The 17699-nt window shown below is 39.4% G+C and overlaps 1 protein-coding gene across 2 annotated transcripts in view; it reads left to right on the top strand.

The window, feature by feature from the left end:
* Positions 1-17699, top strand: part of AASS (aminoadipate-semialdehyde synthase) — a 52400-nt gene that overhangs the window by 17977 nt on the left and 16724 nt on the right. For both annotated transcript variants that reach the window (XM_038557487.1, XM_038557486.1), the window contains exons 5-11: positions 309-376; positions 473-619; positions 1546-1624; positions 1754-1881; positions 3232-3380; positions 4845-4967; positions 5626-5737. In XM_038557487.1, the coding sequence (XP_038413415.1) occupies positions 309-376; positions 473-619; positions 1546-1624; positions 1754-1881; positions 3232-3380; positions 4845-4967; positions 5626-5737 (806 nt within the window). The remainder of the gene's footprint in view (positions 1-308; positions 377-472; positions 620-1545; positions 1625-1753; positions 1882-3231; positions 3381-4844; positions 4968-5625; positions 5738-17699) is intronic.

Genomic DNA, 17699 nt, shown 5'->3' with positions numbered 1-17699 from the left:
TCCTTAGAGAACGCATGGGAGGGGATGGGATCCGGAGCGGAGGCGAGAGGATAAGCACAGGAGAGAAAAAGGACCCTCTTTCCATTCTGGCAGGATCGGAAGTGGAAGGGACAGGTAGGGATGCAGCTGGGTTAGCGCTTTGGACGGCAGGAAATTGAGGGGATGGATATGGTGACCCCCGGCCCCCTTCCAAATTTGGGATGCTGTGGTCTGTGCTTCATCAGCGCACCGAGCAGGTTGGAGGATGGTCGGAGAGAACGGCTTCGGCTCCTGATAACGGCTCTTCTGTTGGTCTGATTCTGCAACAGGGATGATCAACATTTTACACGGAATGGGGCTGAGGCTCCTTGCTTTGGGACATCACACACCTTTCATGGTGAGATGTGTATTTTGTTTATTTCTTTTGAAAATGCGTATCAGGAAGATGTCTCAGGCTGTAGGCTAACTGGAATTCGTGTGTGCTTGCTTCCAGCACATCGGCATGGCTCATAACTACAGGAACAGCAGTCAGGCTGTGCAGGCCGTCCGTGACGCTGGCTACGAAATATCTCTGGGTTTGATGCCAAAATCCATAGGGCCTTTAACATTTGTGTTCACAGGGACCGGTAACGTCTCTAAGGTAACTTCTTAGATACTTCTGAGAAATTCTTCTTTCTGTGAAGCAGTCGAAACTCTGAAACTAACCCCAGGATAAGTGAGCATTTTGTGGTCATTTCGGAGCCCTGCTTCTGGAGGAGCAGGTGTTCTATTTTTGGTCCTTTTCCTACCTACCTAACTTTTCCCACAGTATAGAGCGGTGACGGTCCAAACTCATCTTCTTTGCTTTTAGTTGACTCCACGCTGTCAGAGGCTTTGAACACTTGTTCTTTTTAGAGGGATAAACCATTGTTAATGGTATGAAGGTCTCTTCTCCGGGTGATCTGTTTTACCTTTATCGCTGAGATAGCCAAAAGTTTCAACATGAGCACAGGATGTGAATTTTTTTTTTTTAAATGATTTGGAGCTTCGCCCAAAATATTTTAGGAAGCTTAATTCAGGACCGGAATTAATATTTTCTCCTTTCTGGGATAGTTTTGAGAAGGCATTTGCGATTGGTGAAACTTGTAATTGGGAAAGAGATCTTTCAATGAAAATATTTTACAAACAGGACATCACTATTTGTATTACACTGTGAGATAAGCATCTGATTTTTTCTCATAGGAAATATAGTTTCCTCACTTGAAATAATTCTGCAACAGAACAAAAAGTAAATAGAAATATTTTATTGTGCTCCCATTTCTAAACACTCCTGTGTCTACTCCGAGTAACTAAGTAAAAAAAATAAATAAATAAAGTTCCTTCCAATGAATGCTGTTCATACTTGAATAAAAGCTGGTTTGTAGACCATGCAAGAGGCTTATCTGTACTTCTGTGTTGCAGTCCTCATTGCCCTACAGGACAAGTGGAGCTAAAAATTGTGGGGAAAGTGAATTGGAATCTTTGCAGGAAACTGTGTTGGCTTTCGTCCCATTGATTTTTAGATCTTTACTCATGTATTATTTGCAGGGAGCCCAAGAAATCTTCAATGAGTTACCTTGTGAATATGTAGAGCCACATGAATTGAAAGAAGTTTCCCAAAATGGGGGTAAGGAGGAGGGGGGGGTGACTGTACATATCTTTTACTGTTTTTAACAGTTTCTGTGTTATAATATTTTATCACCATAAATCTTTACCATTTGTCACCTACTTTACTAATTTCTTTCTCCTCTGCAAGACCTGAGAAAAGTGTATGGGACGGTGTTAAGTCGCCATCATCATCTTGTCAGGAAAACAGATGGTGTGTATGATCCTGTAGAGTATGACAAATATCCTGAGCGCTACATAAGTCGTTTTAATACTGATGTGAGTATCACCCTCAGCTTCTGGGTTGGTTGCTCATAATATACTGCAGTTAGGCTGCTTCCAAGGAGGGATTATAAATGCATACTTTGGTTTGCTCCTCATATGGACTTGTGAATCCTTTGGGTTGGCCCTAGGAGTTGTTGGCTTCTATTGATGTTTGGAGTGGCCTTTGCTTAGGGGTTGAGTGGGTCTGCTCTTTGCTTTACTGTCTGTGTTTCTACTTCAGGCCTGTGGAGTACTGTTTTCTGTATTTATCCTGGATTAGTTAATGCTATGGGCAAAGCACACTGTCTATGAGGTTTCATCTCAATCTAGGTTCATCCCTTCTATGGCCACAGATTGCGATCCTGACCACAGCCAGCTGTTTGGGAATGCCCGACATTGATTGTAGGGAACTAGGGTGAAATAGCACAGCTGCATTAGCAGGGATCTATCTCCACTGTGCAAAAAGTTACCTATAATCCAGAACCTTCTGGTGGGAACACGCTGGCCTTATCTCCTAAGAAGAACAATGTATTTGTGTGTTCTGTCGGAGCTACTGCAAAGTCCTCCTCAAAATAAACCAACAAACCAAAAAAATAAAAATAAATAAACTAAAAGTGCCTGCAATTATTATGAAAAGGAATGTTTTAAATAATTTTAAATATGTTTGGACAACAAGATTGTAGATCCTGGTTTGAAATTTAGCTGTTATAGCATGTAGAGCCTGTAGCTTGAGAATGCTTGAGATGCCTGGGAAACAAAGATCATGAAGCTAGTTTCAGACTGAAAAATTAAAACTCTAGTAAATTTCCATTCCTTGTCTTCCCCCAATCACAGAAATATTGGTGATTGGATGCATCCTAAGATTTATAACGATCTAGTTGCCACATATGCATGCATGTAGCATGTTTGTCCATGGAGCTTACAGATATTATCTGAGTTAATCTTCACAGCATTCCTTTGAGGAATGGGGTACATATTCCCATCTGGCAGGTAAGGAAAATAGAGCTCAGAGGTAGTTGAGGCAGCATGATGTCGATCACACAACTGGTGGTTGAGCTGGAAATAGAGAGCTGGGCCACTTGATTCTGTCCTTTCCTTTTTCTTGGCCGTGCAGCATATGGGAAAACAGAAATACTAACACATTTATGTTCATGTACTTCTCTATCACGGAGTAATCCTACGCTGAAATCTGGGTGGCTATGTATTGTCCTTGCCTCACAGAATGGCCACTGGCATGGCAAATAGTAAGTCAGTTAGAAGTAACATGGAATTATTTCTCGTAAACTTTACTGCTAGGTCTCCCGCGGCCTACTGCGTTGAAATTTGCTGTTGCCTGTCTTGTTGAACTTGGCATCTGCTTTACAGATTGCACCCTATACAACTTGCTTGATTAATGGAATCTACTGGGAACAAAACACCCCTCGTCTACTAACTCGCCAAGATGTCCAGAGTCTCTTGGTGCCAGGCAAGTCCTCTGTTGCTGGTGTGGAAGGCTGCCCTGCATTACCACACAAGTAAGGACTTCACTTCAGTAATGATGGTGGTTTTTAGCAGTAAAGCCCATTTTTAGGGAGTCATCCACAGGGGACCCACATATCACCGGATCTGAGGCTTAATGACTAGCGATCTGCTTTATCTCACCTGATCTCTTGGCAACATTTGACAGTTAACCTTCCTTCTTGAAACTCTTTTCTCTTAACCCTACATGAAGCTTAAAGGTAACTTCCTACGAAGGATCTTCTGTATCCCCATTCCCATCTCTCTCTGGTCTGTCACTATTTTTCCCCCTGAAATTCACGATCATTTATTTTCCTGTGTTTATGGCTTTTCTCCCTCCCATTAACATTTAATCTCCTTAAAGATAGGGGTCCTGTTTATCTTGGCTACAAGAACGCAGGACATTGCCCGACATAACAATTTGCATTCAAATAATTATTACACGTTGGATTACATAACCAATCAGTAAATATTTGTGAACACCTCATCTGCCTGGCATTCTGTTAAGCTGAAAGATGGAGAAAAGATATGATTGCTACCCTCAGGCATGTAGCTGGCATGAGGTAAATGCCAAGGGAATGCTAGGAGCAATAAATAGTACAAGGATTGAGAAGAAAACGGGAATACTGGGCTCAGCAAAGCCTTGAAAGGGAGCACTGAAGACAACGAGAATTTCAAGCAATAGGATTGGTGCTTGATAAATATGGACCCACCAAAGCATGATTTAAGACACACTGAGTCTAACAGTCTAGCGCTAGTGCAGAGTTTATTTTATTTTATTTTTTAGTGCAGAGTTTATAAAGGCAAGTGGTAGTTGGAGATTGGGTAGGGAATTCTTGGTCATCCCCTAAAGGATTTCAAAAGCTGGGCTGAGATTCCTGTTCATAATTCTAGAGATTTCCCTCTATTAACATGTAGAATTATGTGGTGGCTAGACAAGCCCAGGCCTGTCCCCACTGCACAAAGAGTGAACTACAATTCCAAACCTTCTGGTGGGGCGCACTGGCCTCACCTTCCATGGAGGACAAGGTATCTGTGTGTCCTGTCGTCATTGATCATACAAAGTCCCCTCAGAATAAACCTTGTGCCTCTAAGCAGGGTGGGGGTGGTGTAGTCAAACCTTCATAAGTTATTCAGAATTGGCTAAACAGGTTAACGTTAACTAGACTGTTTCTTATGATTTCTCTAGGGAAGGGGTTTTCTACTTCCTTGTTTTCCTTAGGAAAATAGGGATTTCCTATTTTTCTCCTGCTGTTCTTTTCCTTCTTATTTTTGTGTGTGGAGACTAAAACTTGTATTGGGAAGATTGTCCATACCCTAGAAGAACACAGCGTCCCGAACAGTGAACTGTAGGAAAAAGAGCTGACGAGCCCAGGAAATATTGGGCACCCCCTGCTATAAGTTGTTCAAGTACCTTTCATTTTTACTCATTTTCAATCTTGTTGAGAAGTTCCAAGCTCTCACCCGAGTGTCATTTTCAGGCTCGTGGCGATATGCGACATTTCGGCTGACACGGGAGGCTCTATAGAGTTCATGACCGAATGTACGACAATAGAACATCCCTTTTGCATGTATGATGCGGACCAGCATATTATTCATGACAGGTGAGACTGCAAGGCTGTGGTTGGTGAGAGATGGAGGATAATATGTCACTTCCTTACCTTGACGTACTAGTTTAAAACATTCAATTCCTCCATTTTTATGAAGGCGATGCAAAGATCCAGGCATCTGCTCCGACGTCTGAAAACATCGGGTAGAAAGCCTGCATGCAGATTCCAACCCTTAGATGCCTCACCTTGTAGGCTGTACTCAACTGGGAGATGGGTTGTGGAAGAAGGGCAGTGTTTTAAAAAAATTTTTAATTATTTTATTATTTTTTTATTTTATAAATTTATTTTTTATTGGTGTTCAGTTTGCCAACGTACAGAATAACACCCAGTGCTCATCCCGTCAAGTGCCCCCTCAGTGCCCTCCTCCCCTTCCTCCACCCCTAGTTCGCTTCCCAGAGTTAGGAGTCTTCATGTTCTGTCTCCCTTTCTGATATTTCCCACTCATTTTTTTCTCCTTTCCCCTTTATTCCCTTTCACTATTTTTATATTCAAGAAGGGCAGTTTTGTTCGAAAAGCCTGTTTATTTCCTTCTATACTTTGGTGCACACTCACACATCATTACGGAGCACATATAGTGGAGTAGACGTCTGGAGAGGTTAGATGTCGCACAGGACACTTTGTACATCTGAATAAAGCATCTTGCTTCTCCTAGTGTGGAAGGCTCTGGGATTCTGATGTGTTCCATCGACAATTTGCCAGCACAGCTTCCGATCGAAGCTACAGAGTACTTTGGAGACATGCTTTACCCTTACGTGGAAGAAATGGTAAGCTGACCGGCCGCATCCACAGCCATCCGTGGCTTTCACAGACTGCGGAGGATCTTAGGAATGTTCTGGTCTTCGGTATCCGAGAAATCTGTTGTGAAATGAAATGCCAGCCCTCCCTCAGAAGTGTTTATGGACACTTTTAATGTATATTCGGCTTACTTGTCTCATTGGGAATATAATCATAGAACGGCCTCCGTGAGTAATTACAGTCGGGTTTATCTCTCATTATGCGTATTTTTATTGAGAATGTTCCTGACACATGGGATAAGATTTCCTTTTCTTCACCCTTCCTGCTGGTCGAGGTCAATGCGTGGTAGAACATTCTTGCGACGCTGTCATGAACAGATTTGAAAAATCAGAAAGACAGAAAACTTTATTGGATGTTTATCACGAATGCTTCGTGGCGTGACAGCTGTTGTTGTGGCCCTGTACTGTTTAGTGTAATCAGTGATTGGCCACTGGAACACTATGTTACCCGAATCACATTTTATTTGCCAAAGATAAGCGTTCTTATTTCAGTATCTACCTTAAGCATACTCTTCTCTTTCTCTGTTGAGAATTTCTGTCTTTTTGTACATTTTGAGTGTACTGTTCTTTATCATATGGACGTAGTTAAGAAGCCACTGTGTAGTCTTTACATCATATTTCCAAAATTCTGGGTCAGCTTGGGGTCGAACTTTATTGATTGTCTTTTCCCTTGAAAATGAGCCAGGTCCTAGGTTTCTTTTCTTTTTTTTTTTTTTCCACTTGAATAATTTGGGAATTGTGTCCTGAATGATGTGAAAAGTTATGCTGTGGAGATTCTGGATCATTCCATGTTTCTGAAAAGTGTTGATTTTTGTTTGTTGGTTTGTTGTTTGTTTGAGAATTGACTGAGCTAGACTTACACTGGAAACTTTGTGGCACCTGAGGCGGGGAGTAGCTCAAATAAAAGTTCAGCTCTTGTGTCTTTCCCTGGGTCACTTACCCCCACACACTCAGTTTGGGGGTTATCCGGAGACTTGAACAGAGGTCACGTGGAAGTTGGGCTTCACTCTTTCTGAATCTGCCCTTTCTGGCATTTTCCCCTCACATTCTGCAGCTGTGGTTGCTCTAGTTCTTTGCCTGATTCCTTAGATCAGAAAGTAGTGAGCCGGCTGCATGTTTCTCCTCCCGGCACCAAGTGGCTCATCATCAGGACAACGTCCAAGGCAGAGTACACTCAGCTACGGTGCTGATTATTTCCTTCAAGTTCTGACACTTCACTAATATGCTTGTTTACTGTTAATTGCCAGACATTGTGTATGTAAAACTTTAGAGATGGTTTGGGGCTCTGATGTGTCATTTTCTCCAGAGGAGATTTCCTTTATTTCTGGCAGCGAGAAAATCACCTCAATTCAATAATGGAAGGGAATGACTCAAAACCAGGCTTTAGGCAGGTGGGAAACTGATGTTTTTCAGCTCATCATTTATTTTAGAACGTAGTCTTTCAAGATCCCAAGTGAAAATCTGGCATTGATTGGGGTCCCCTTCAGCAGAACTGAAACTCCAATTTTTTGTTACCCTGTTGTCTAAAGTTGGCCAAAAGCTCTTCTCAGTTTCTCTGCATCCCAGCTACCACTTCCGCGTTGGCAACTACACCCACAAAATGTGGTGCCAAATGCTAGACTCATCTCTCTGGGCTTTCTTCCCTGGAATCACGGTGCAGTAAGTCTTATCTACCTTAAAGTATTTTTTAAGATTTTAATTCCAGTGTAGGTAACATAGGGTGTCATAGTAGTTTCGTGCGTACAATAGAGTGATTCAGCCATCCTATAATACTGAGTGCTCATCACAAAAAGCATACCCTTAACTCCCACCACCTGTTTCACACATCCCTCCATTCACCTCCCCTCTGGTAACCATCTGTTTGTTTTCTATAGTTAAGAAAAACCATTTGTTTTTTGGTTTGTCTCTTTTTCCCCTTTGTTCCTTGGTTTTGTTTCTTTAATCCTGCATATGAGGAAAATCATACTGTATTTGGCTTTCTCCGATTGACTTATTTTGCTTAGCGCTATACTGTCTAGCTCCATCTATGTTGCAAATAACAAGATTCTATTCTTTTTTATGGCTGAGTAATATTCCATTGTGTGTGTGTGTCTATATGAGCACATACGTATATATGTGTGTATATATACACACACACACCCCATATCTTCTTTATCTTCATCTATTATTGCACACTTGAGCCGCTTCTATGATTTGGCTACTGTAAATAATGTTGCAATAAACATAGGGGTGCATATATTTCCTATTAGTGTTTTCGTAATCTTTGGGTAAATACCCAGTAATGGAATTACTGGGTTATATGATAGTTCTATTTTCAATTTTTTTGAGGAATTTCCAAACTGTTTTCCCAGTTTGCATTCTTACCAACAGTGCAAGAGGGCTCCTTTTTCTCCTCATTTTTTCCAACACTTACTATTTCTTGAGTTTTTTTATTTTAGCCATTTTGAAAGGTGTGAGATGATATCTCATTGTGGTTTTAATTTGCATTTGCCTTATGGTGAGTGATGTTGAACACCTTTTCATGTGACTGTTGGCCATCTGGATGTCTTCTTTGGAGAAATGTCTGTTCATGTCTTCTCATTTTTTAATTGGATTATTTGGGTGTGTTTTTTTTGTTGTTGTTTGTTTGTTTTTTTGGTGTTGAGTTATATCAGTTCTTTTTATAGTTTGGGTACTAACTCTTTATCAGATATGTCATTGGCAAATTTTTTCTTCCATTCAGTAGGCTGTGTTTTTTAGTTTTGTTGTTTCCTTTACTGTGCAGAAACATTTTATTTTGATGTCCTCCTAATTGTTTGTTTTTGCTTTTACTTCCCTTGCCTCAGGAGATGTATATAGAAAAATGTTGCTATGGCCAATGTCAGAAAAATTACTGCCTGTGCTGTCTTCTGTGATTTTTGAGATTTAATGTTTTACATTTAGGTTCTTAGTCCATTTTGAGTTTGTTTTTGTATATGATGTAAGAAAATGGTCCAATTTTATTCTTTTTCATGTAGCTGTTCGGTTTTCTCAACAGCATTTGTTGAAGAGACTTTTTTCCCTATTGCTTATCCTTGCCTCCCTTGCCAAAGATTAATTGCCCATAAATTTGTGGATTTATTTCTGGGCTATTTTGTTCTTTTAATCTATGTGTCTATTTTTGTGCCAGTACCATACTGTTTTGATTGCTACAGCTTTGTAGTATAACTTAAAATCTGGAGTTGTCATACCTCCAGTTTTGCTTTTCTTTTTTAAGATTGCTTTGGGCTTTGGGGTCTTTTGTGATTCTATACAAACTCTTAGTATTGTTTGTCCTACTTTTGTGAAAAATGCTGTTGGTATTTTGATAGGGATTGTATTAAACCTGAAGATTGCTTTGGGTAGTATGGACATTTTAACAATATTTGTCCTTCCAACCCATGAACATGGGATATCTTTTTATGTGCTTGTGTTATCTTCAGTTTCTTTCACCAGTGTTTTATAGTTTTTACAGTGCAGGTCTTTCTACCTCCTCATTTAAGTTTATTCCTAAATATTTTATTCTAGGTATAATTGTAAATGAGATTGTTTTCTTAATTTTTGTTCCTTCTGCTTCATTATTAGTGTATAGAAATGCAATGGACTTCTGTACATTCTGATTTTTGTATCCCACAACCTTACTGAATTCATGTATCAGTTCGAGTAGTTTCTTGCTGGAGTCTTTAGAGTTTTCTACATACAGTATCATGTCATCTGCAAATAGTGAAAGTTTTACCTCTTCCTTACTAATTTGGATGCCTTTTATCCTTTTTTTCTTATCTGATTGCTGTGGTTAGGATTTACAGTACTATGTTGAATAAAAATGGAGAAAGTAGATATCTTTGTCTTGTTCCCAACTTTAGGGAAAAGCTCTCATTTTTCCCCAGTAGGTATGATATTAGCTGTGGGTTTTTCATATATGACCTTTATTATGTTGAGGCATTATCCTCTAAACCTATTTTATTGAGAGTTTTTTATCATGAATAGATTTCATACTTTGTCATATTTTTTTCTATCTATTGAAATGATCATATGGTTTTTATCTTTTCCCTTGTTGATATCATGTTGATTTGTGAATATTGAACCAAGCTTGCATTCTAGGAATAAATCCCAGATTTATTAATAAATTGTGGTGAATGAAATTTTAAATATATTGTTGGATTTGATTTGCTAATATTTTATTGAGGATTTTTGCATCTGTTTCATTAGAGATATCGACCTGTAGTTCTCTGTTTTTGTAGTGTCTTTTCTGGTTTTAGTATCAGTGTATTGGCCTCATAGAATCAATTTAGAAGCTCTCCTTCTTTATTTTTTGGGATAGTTTGAGAAGAATAAGTATTAACTCTTCTTTAAATGTTTCATAAAATTCACCTGTGAAGCCATCTGGTCCTGGACTTCTGTTTGTTGGGAGTTCTTTGATTACTGATTCAATTTCATTGCTGGTAATTGGTCTGTTCAAATTTTCTGTTGCTCCCTGATTCAATTTTGAGAGGTTATATATGTTGCTAGGAAATTATCCATTTCTTCTAGGTTGTTCAATTTGTTGGCATACATTGTTCATCATATTCTCTTACAATTGTTTGTATTTTTGTGGTGTTTGTTGTTTTCTCCTCTTTCATTTCTGATTTTATTTGAGTCCTCTCTCACTGGATGAATCTGGTTAAAGGTTTATTAATTTTGTTGATGTTTTCAAAGAATCAGCTTCTGGTTTCATTGTTCTGTTTTATTGGTTTTTGTTTGTTTCTATTTTGTTTATTTCTGTCCTACTCGTTTAGGGTCTTGTTTATTTTTTTCTAGATCCTTTTTTTGTTTATTTGAGGGTTTTTGTTTTTGTTTTTGCCTCTTTAAGTAGGCCTGTATTGCTATATACTTACCTCTTAAAACAGTGTTTGTTGTAACCCAAAGATTTTGGACCATTGTGTTGTATTTTCATTTATTTCTATGTATTTTTTTTTTATTTTTCTCTTTGATTTCTTGGTTGCCCCATTTATTGTTTAGTAGCTCATTATTTAATCTCCATGTATTTGTGGTCTTTCTAGAAGTTTTCTTGCCATTGATTTCTAGTTTCATAGGTTGTGTACAGAAAAGATGCATGGCATGTCTTTAGTCTTTTTAAATTTGTTGAAACTCATTTTATGGACTAATACGTGATCTATTCTGGAGAATGTTCCATGTGCACTTGAAAAGGATGTATATTCTATTGTTTTAGGATGGAATGTTCTGAATATATCTGTTAGATCCATCTGGTCCAATGTGTCACTTGAAGACAGTGTTTCCAGGATCCCTGGGTGGCTCAGCAGTTTAGCATCTGCCTTCCGCCCAGGGCATGATCCTGGAGACCCAGGATCAGGTCCCACGTTGGGCTCCCTGTGTGGGGTTTGCTTCTCCCTCTGCCTGTGTCTCTGCCTCTCTGTTTCTCTCATGAGTGAATAAATAAATAAATCTTAAAAAAAAAAAACAACAAAGACAGTGTTTCCTTGTTGATTTTCTGTTTTGATGATCTATTCATTGATGTAATTGGGGTGTTGAAGTCCCCTACTATTATTATATTGCTATTAATTACTTCTTTTATGTTTGTTAGTAACCGCTCTATGTATTTGGGTATTCCCATGGTGGGTGCATGAATATTTACAATTATTATATTTTCGTGTGTGTGTGTGTGTGTGTGTAAGATATGTCTATCTTGTACAATATAAGTATTGGTACCTGGCTTTATTTTCACATCCATTTGCATGATAAATTCTCCTCCGTTTCTTTATTTTCAATTTGCATGTGTCTTTAGGTCTAAAATGAGTGTCTTGTAGAGTCATGCTTTTTTATCCATTCTATCACCCTATAGCTTTTGATTAGAGCATAGTCTATTTACATTCAAAGTATTATTGATAAGTATGCACTTATTGCCGTTTTGCTACTTGTCTTATGGCTCTTTTTGTGAATCTTCTCTGTTCCTTTCTTTTGCTCTCGTCTTTCATGGTTAGTTGATTTTCTTTAGTGATGATATTGGGTCCTTTTACTTTTTTGCATATCTATTACTGATTTTTTATTTGTTATTCTTATTTAGTTTGCTAACATCTTCTGCATATAGTGGTCTATATTGAGATGATGGCTGCTTAATTTTATTTATTTTTAAAATTTTTAAATTTAATTTTATTTATTTTTAATTTTTTTAAGATGATGGTGCTCAAGTTTAAATGCATTCTTTACTCCTCTCCCTCCTACATTTTAGGTATATGATGTCATACTTTACATCTTTTTAGTCTTTGAGTCCCCTGACTGATTTTTATAGATATACTTAATTTCACTGCTTTTGTGCCTCGTACTTTTCTTGCTCCTATTTATGGTCATTCTTCCCACTCAAAGAGTCTCCCTTAACATTTCCTGTAGGGCTGGTTCAGTGGACATGAATTCCTTTATCCCTAGTTTGTATGGGAAACTATTTTCCTTCAATTCTGAACCATAGCCTTGCTGGATAGAGAATTCTTGGCTGCAGGTTTTTTTCTTTCAGGATTCTGAATATATCATGCCACTCTTTTCTGGCCTGCTAAATATCTGCTGAAAAATCTGCTGATGGCTTTATGAGGTTACCCTTGACTATAACTGTTTTCTTTTCTCATGCAGCTTTTAAAATTTTCTCTTTATCACTACTTTTTGCCATTTTATTTATTATGTGATTTTGTGTGGATCTCCTTGGATCAATTTTGTTGGGGGCTCTCTGTGCCTTTTGGATCTTGATTTCTGTTTCCTTTCCTAGACTAAAGAAGTTTTCAGCTATTCTTCAAATAAATTTTATGCCCCCCCTTTATCTTTCTTCTCTTTATGGGATCCCTATAATGTAAATATATTACATTTGATTGTGTAGCTGAGTTCCCTAAGTCTATTTTCATTTTGTATTATTAATTTTTTCTCTCACCTGTTCAGCTTGATTATTTTCCATTATTTCGTCCTCCAGGTCCCTGATCTTTTCTTCTGCTTTCTCTAGCACACTATTTATTTCATCTAGTGTATTTTTCAATTATTGAGTTCTTCATTTCTGATTTGTTATTTTTTATGTTTTCTCTCTCTTTAAGGGTCTTACTGAGGCCCTCCACTCTTTCCTCAAGTCCAATGAGTATCTTTATAACCATTACTTTAAATTCTCCTGCAGGCATTTTACTTATCTCCATTTCACTTAGGTATCTTGTGATTTTGTCCTGTTCTTTCATCTGGGACATATTCCTATGTGTCCTCCTTTTGTCTAACTCTCTGTGTCTGTTTCCACGTGTCAGCTATATTTCCTACTCTTGAAAGTAGTGGCCTTAGGAAGAAGAGGTCCTGTAGCACCCTGTAATGCAATGTTCCCTGTTCACCAGAACCTGGTGCTTCAGGGATGTTTCCTAGGTGTGCTGTGTGGACTCTGCTGTTGTGGCTGAACTACTTTTTTCTTCAGTCCAGTCATCTGCAATGTCCCTCTTTGCCTGTTGTGAGTAGGGTTTGGTTCCTGTGGTGTTAGTAGATACCTTGGGCTTGATTCATGCCAGATATGGCATTTGCCATAGATGTATAAGTAGCACTGAGGTGAAGGTTGCTTTCCCTGTTTGGTCCTCTGAAAAGCTTTTATGGTGATGCTAGGGTCCAGTTTGACTGGTGTGTGTGGTTTTCTTCCCTTCTCCCTGGGGCAGGCATCACTTTGGAGTGGTGCTGGCCCATCAGGGCTGCTTGCATACTGCCAGACTTGTGGCACTGCTTTGGATGGGCTCAGACCGAGAGTATATTGGAGGGTGTTGATCTGCAGAAGCCTGTGGTGTCTGATGTGGGATGTTAGCAAGGCTTGCACAGGTCTTCCATGGGAGGAGACATTGAGCTGAGGCCTGGCTTGAGGGGGTGTGTCTGCAGGGGAACACATGGGCAGGGCATACTGTTGGCAAGTTAGGTAGGAGTGTAGGTGCTTTCAGCTGGTGGCATGTGCTTAGGCTAAGGGGTAGGGCAGGAAAATAGTGCAGGTCAGCTACTTTATTCCTAGACAAGTCTCTCATGGATCCTTGCCCATGCTCTTAGATTAGTAAACAAATCTTCCTCTCATATGACCCAGGCGATTTTCAAACTGCTGCTTCTATGCTGTATCTCAGTAGGGCTTTTTCTTATGCTGTGTCTTTAAGAGTAGGGACTCAGCTTCATTTTGCTCTCCTGGCTCTCCCAGAGCCAAGCCCACAGATTTTTAAAGTTCTAGGTTTTAAGTCCCAGGATTTGTAAAAACCTGTGAGAGTCAGCCCTTCTGATTTTCAAAAACAAATATGGGGATTCATCTTTCCTGTGTGGGCTCCCTCATGTGAGAGTCTATTTCTCCTCCTCCGTGAGTCTGTATTGCTCCTCCCTCCTGTGGAAAGTCCCTTGGGTTCCTGCATCTCAGCCCTTCCTACCCTCTTCACTATGGCCTTTTCGCTTCATTTAGCTGTGGAGAGTTCTGCTAGGCTTCAGGTCATTTTCTGAGTTATTTAAACTGATATAAATTGTTATCTACTTGTAACCATGGAAAGAGATGAGCTTAGGGTCCTTCTTTTCTGCTGTTTTCCCCAGGAAAAAAAAAAGTTTTAAACTACCTTTTAAAACTAAAAACCATGGCTTTTCATGTTTTACTAGTTTTACTCAATGAGGGGACTGGTCTGAAAAGATCTAATTAACCATTTCTGGAAGGAAAATATACATTTAAAAAGGTGATATGTCTTTGCTTATATAAACTGGCAGTTAAGAGACTCTTAGTATTGTGACAAGATTAAAATTATCTGAGAGCGAGGTATTGGAGGTTTTTGTTCAGACTGAGGCAGGCAGGTGATATTGCTTAGATGTCTATTGACTAATTGTCACAGCCTTTTCCTTTTATACATCACAGTAGTCCTCCAAACAGTGTGGTGAGGTTGTCTTAGTGGCATCTGTCTCAGCACTGTCTTTAAGCACTGGACATTGTGAAAATTTATGGCTATTCTGCTTTCCACTAAAAAATTAAGTGTATTGTCTGTGTTCTCTTCTGATAACTGTATGGGAGCTATATTTAAGGTATATGCACTGTTGAGGCGCCTGAGTGGCTTATTTTGGCTCAGGTTATGATCTCAGGGTGGTGAGATCGAGCCCTGCATCAGGCTTTGCTTGTCCCTTTCCCTCCCCCATGCCCCTCTCCCTGCTCTCTCTCAAACAAATAAACAAGATCTTAAAAAAATAAAAAAAGTATACGCATCGTCTTTCCCCTCCTAGATTTTCCTTTTTGATATAAAGTTCAGACTCTGTGGCATTAAAGGGCCCAGGCTATCATTCTGAATCAATATAGAGAAATTTGTTTCACTTGAATTAATTACATATTTATTGTCTGTCAGAACATAAGGCACACATATGGATGAAGAAAATTAAAATACACCCTCTGACCTATAGAAGCATGAGGTCCAGGAAATGGATGAGAGAAGTGTGCAACCCTGCTATAACGTGGAATATGGCAGCCATTAGGAAAATGCTAATGAAACTGTGAGGGGAGAGGCTCTGTTTTGTTGGGTAAAGTCTGGAGAGGTTTTAGGAAAGAGGTGACATTTGAGCTGATTCTTGATAGATGTATAGGATCTGTTCATTTGCTTGGGAATGGGAAGCCTACCATCTGATGGAGACAGGAGAGCGAAGGTGGGAGTTGATTTAACAGAGTTTCTGTGAGCTGTCAGGTCTGATAGAGTAAAGGGAAGTATGTTGGTTCCATATTGGAAAGAGTCTTGACACCTGGGTAAATAGCTTGAAATTAATTTAGGAAAGAGTGATGAGCTCTCTCAAAGGTGCTAGAGGTGAATGTGGCAAGTCATACCACATGCTTTAGGACCTTGTGCTTGCAGCTGTGTCACGGTTGAGTTCTAGCAAAGAAACACAGTTAAATGCAATAATTCAGCAGCCTTTTGTTGTCTTTCATGTTTGCCATTCTTTAGGTAGATTCAAGATAGTTATTTCATTTCTTGGGAAAAATCCATGTGATTATTGCATATGTCCACTAATCTATTTATTGAATACCATTTTATTGTGCAGGCAAAATGCCAAGGCCAGTTCTTTTTTTTTTTTTTTTTCTTAAGATTTTATTTATCTATGCAGGGAACCCGATGTGAGACTTGATCTCACTCGATCCCAGGACTCTGGGATCACGCCCTGAGCTAAAGGCAGACGGACGCCCTGCTTGGGGCAGATTTTGATCAAAGTTTCACAGAGGAGGCAGTTCTTCAGCTGTATCTTGGAGGATGAAGAGGGGGAATTCCATGTAGAGGAATAGCATGTGGGGCATCCACATGGTGTAGGACAGAGGCATGGGAATGTTGATGCAGATGATCAGGTCCACAATGTTAATAGGACCAGAGTTTTGGGTATGAGTCAAAAGGGAGAACTGAAGTTGGAGAGGTGGAGACAGACTATAGAGAGAGTCTTGGGGGCCACCTAGGGAGTTAGAGACTTTATCCTGAGGGTGTTGAAAAGCTACTGGATTATTTTAAATAGACACAGAAGAAATAATCAGATTTGTGTTTTAGATTGAAGATAAATGGAAGGAGAAAGGTGAGAGGTGAGGTTCCCATGGTCTCAGTAAGGCCTGAGTAAGACTGCAGAATTACAGATAAACAGGAGAGACAATGATCGGATATACAAAAATTTGGTGTTTAGCCATATGTAAAGTGAAATCCAAATCCCATGTTGTTATTCACTAACGGTTCCTGGCAGAAGACAGGTTGGTAGAGGGAGGAGTCGGCTTGCGGCAGGATGACTCAGGGATGCCCGGATGAAAGAAGCAGTGGATGACACCAGATGTGCCAATTCCATGAGCTTCCCCAAAGAAGCCCTACCTGCTTTAAAAAAAAAAAAAAATAAAAAAAAAAAAAAATATATATATATATATATATATTTAAATGCCCATAACCCAGGAATAGATAGCCTAAGTGTCATGTGTTTTAGACACATGAAAGTAATTTTGATATTTATTTTATTTTTTGAAAATTTATTTATTTTAGAGAGGGAGAGAGAGCACAAGCCAGAGGGGCAGAAGGTGAGGGAGAGAGAATCTCAAGCAGACTATGTGCTGAGTACAGAGTCCAACACGGGGCTTGATCCCATAACCCTGAGCCCCCAACCTGAGCTGAAACCAAGAGTTGGATGCTTGACTGACTCTACCACCCAGATGCCCGATGTTTATTTTAAAACAGTAAACAAATATTTTTCTGCTAGCATCTGGTAGGTATATTTTGCTCTTGCTCAGCTAGGTGAGTGCTCTAGACTTTAACCTATAAGGATAAGGAGGGAATGGTTGTCTCATCGACCCTAAGGTCCTGACCATCAGAGGCAATAATACTAACTTACGTGACTTTCCTTTCGGCAGTCTATTCAGGAGTTGGACACCTTGGAAGAAAAGAGGAGGATTAGAAGGATGATGGGATGTTGATGGGAGAGATGTGGCTTTTGTTGTTGGCCGTCTGACTCCTTCTTGTGAGATAATGGGAAGACTGGTTGACTTTTCGAGGTCTACTTTTTCCTGATACATTTGAAATGCTGATGTGCCTGTACATAGAACTAATAATGATCTGAGAGAAATTCCGATTGTAGGGTTGGTGACTTTTTGTCTGAAAGACCCATTCTCTCTTCTGATAGAATCGTGTGAACCTTTGGTGGGATTCAGGCCCTCCGTGGGGACTATGGCTATACACTTGTGGCGATGTTGGCCAGCGTGTTCAACATGAAACGTCTACCTGGTGGGGAAGGATAAACCACTTTGTGTCTTTAATAAGCAAAGATGATTGGAATCAAATTTTAGTTTTAAAATTGGAACGTGTGCTGAAAGTATGTTCTTGGGGAACAGAATTCTCTACTTGTAGACTTCTATTACCAGTTATTCAGTGATCTTCAGAAAACTTTTCTAAATTCTTTTTTCCCCTCCGACTAATATTTTAATATGGAA

This window comes from Canis lupus, chromosome 14 (genome assembly GCF_011100685.1).
Source record: "Canis lupus familiaris isolate Mischka breed German Shepherd chromosome 14, alternate assembly UU_Cfam_GSD_1.0, whole genome shotgun sequence".
In the NCBI taxonomy this organism is placed as follows: domain Eukaryota; kingdom Metazoa; phylum Chordata; class Mammalia; order Carnivora; family Canidae; genus Canis; species Canis lupus.
Note: the sequence above shows the minus strand (reverse complement) of the source record. Positions and strands in the feature narration are given on the sequence as shown.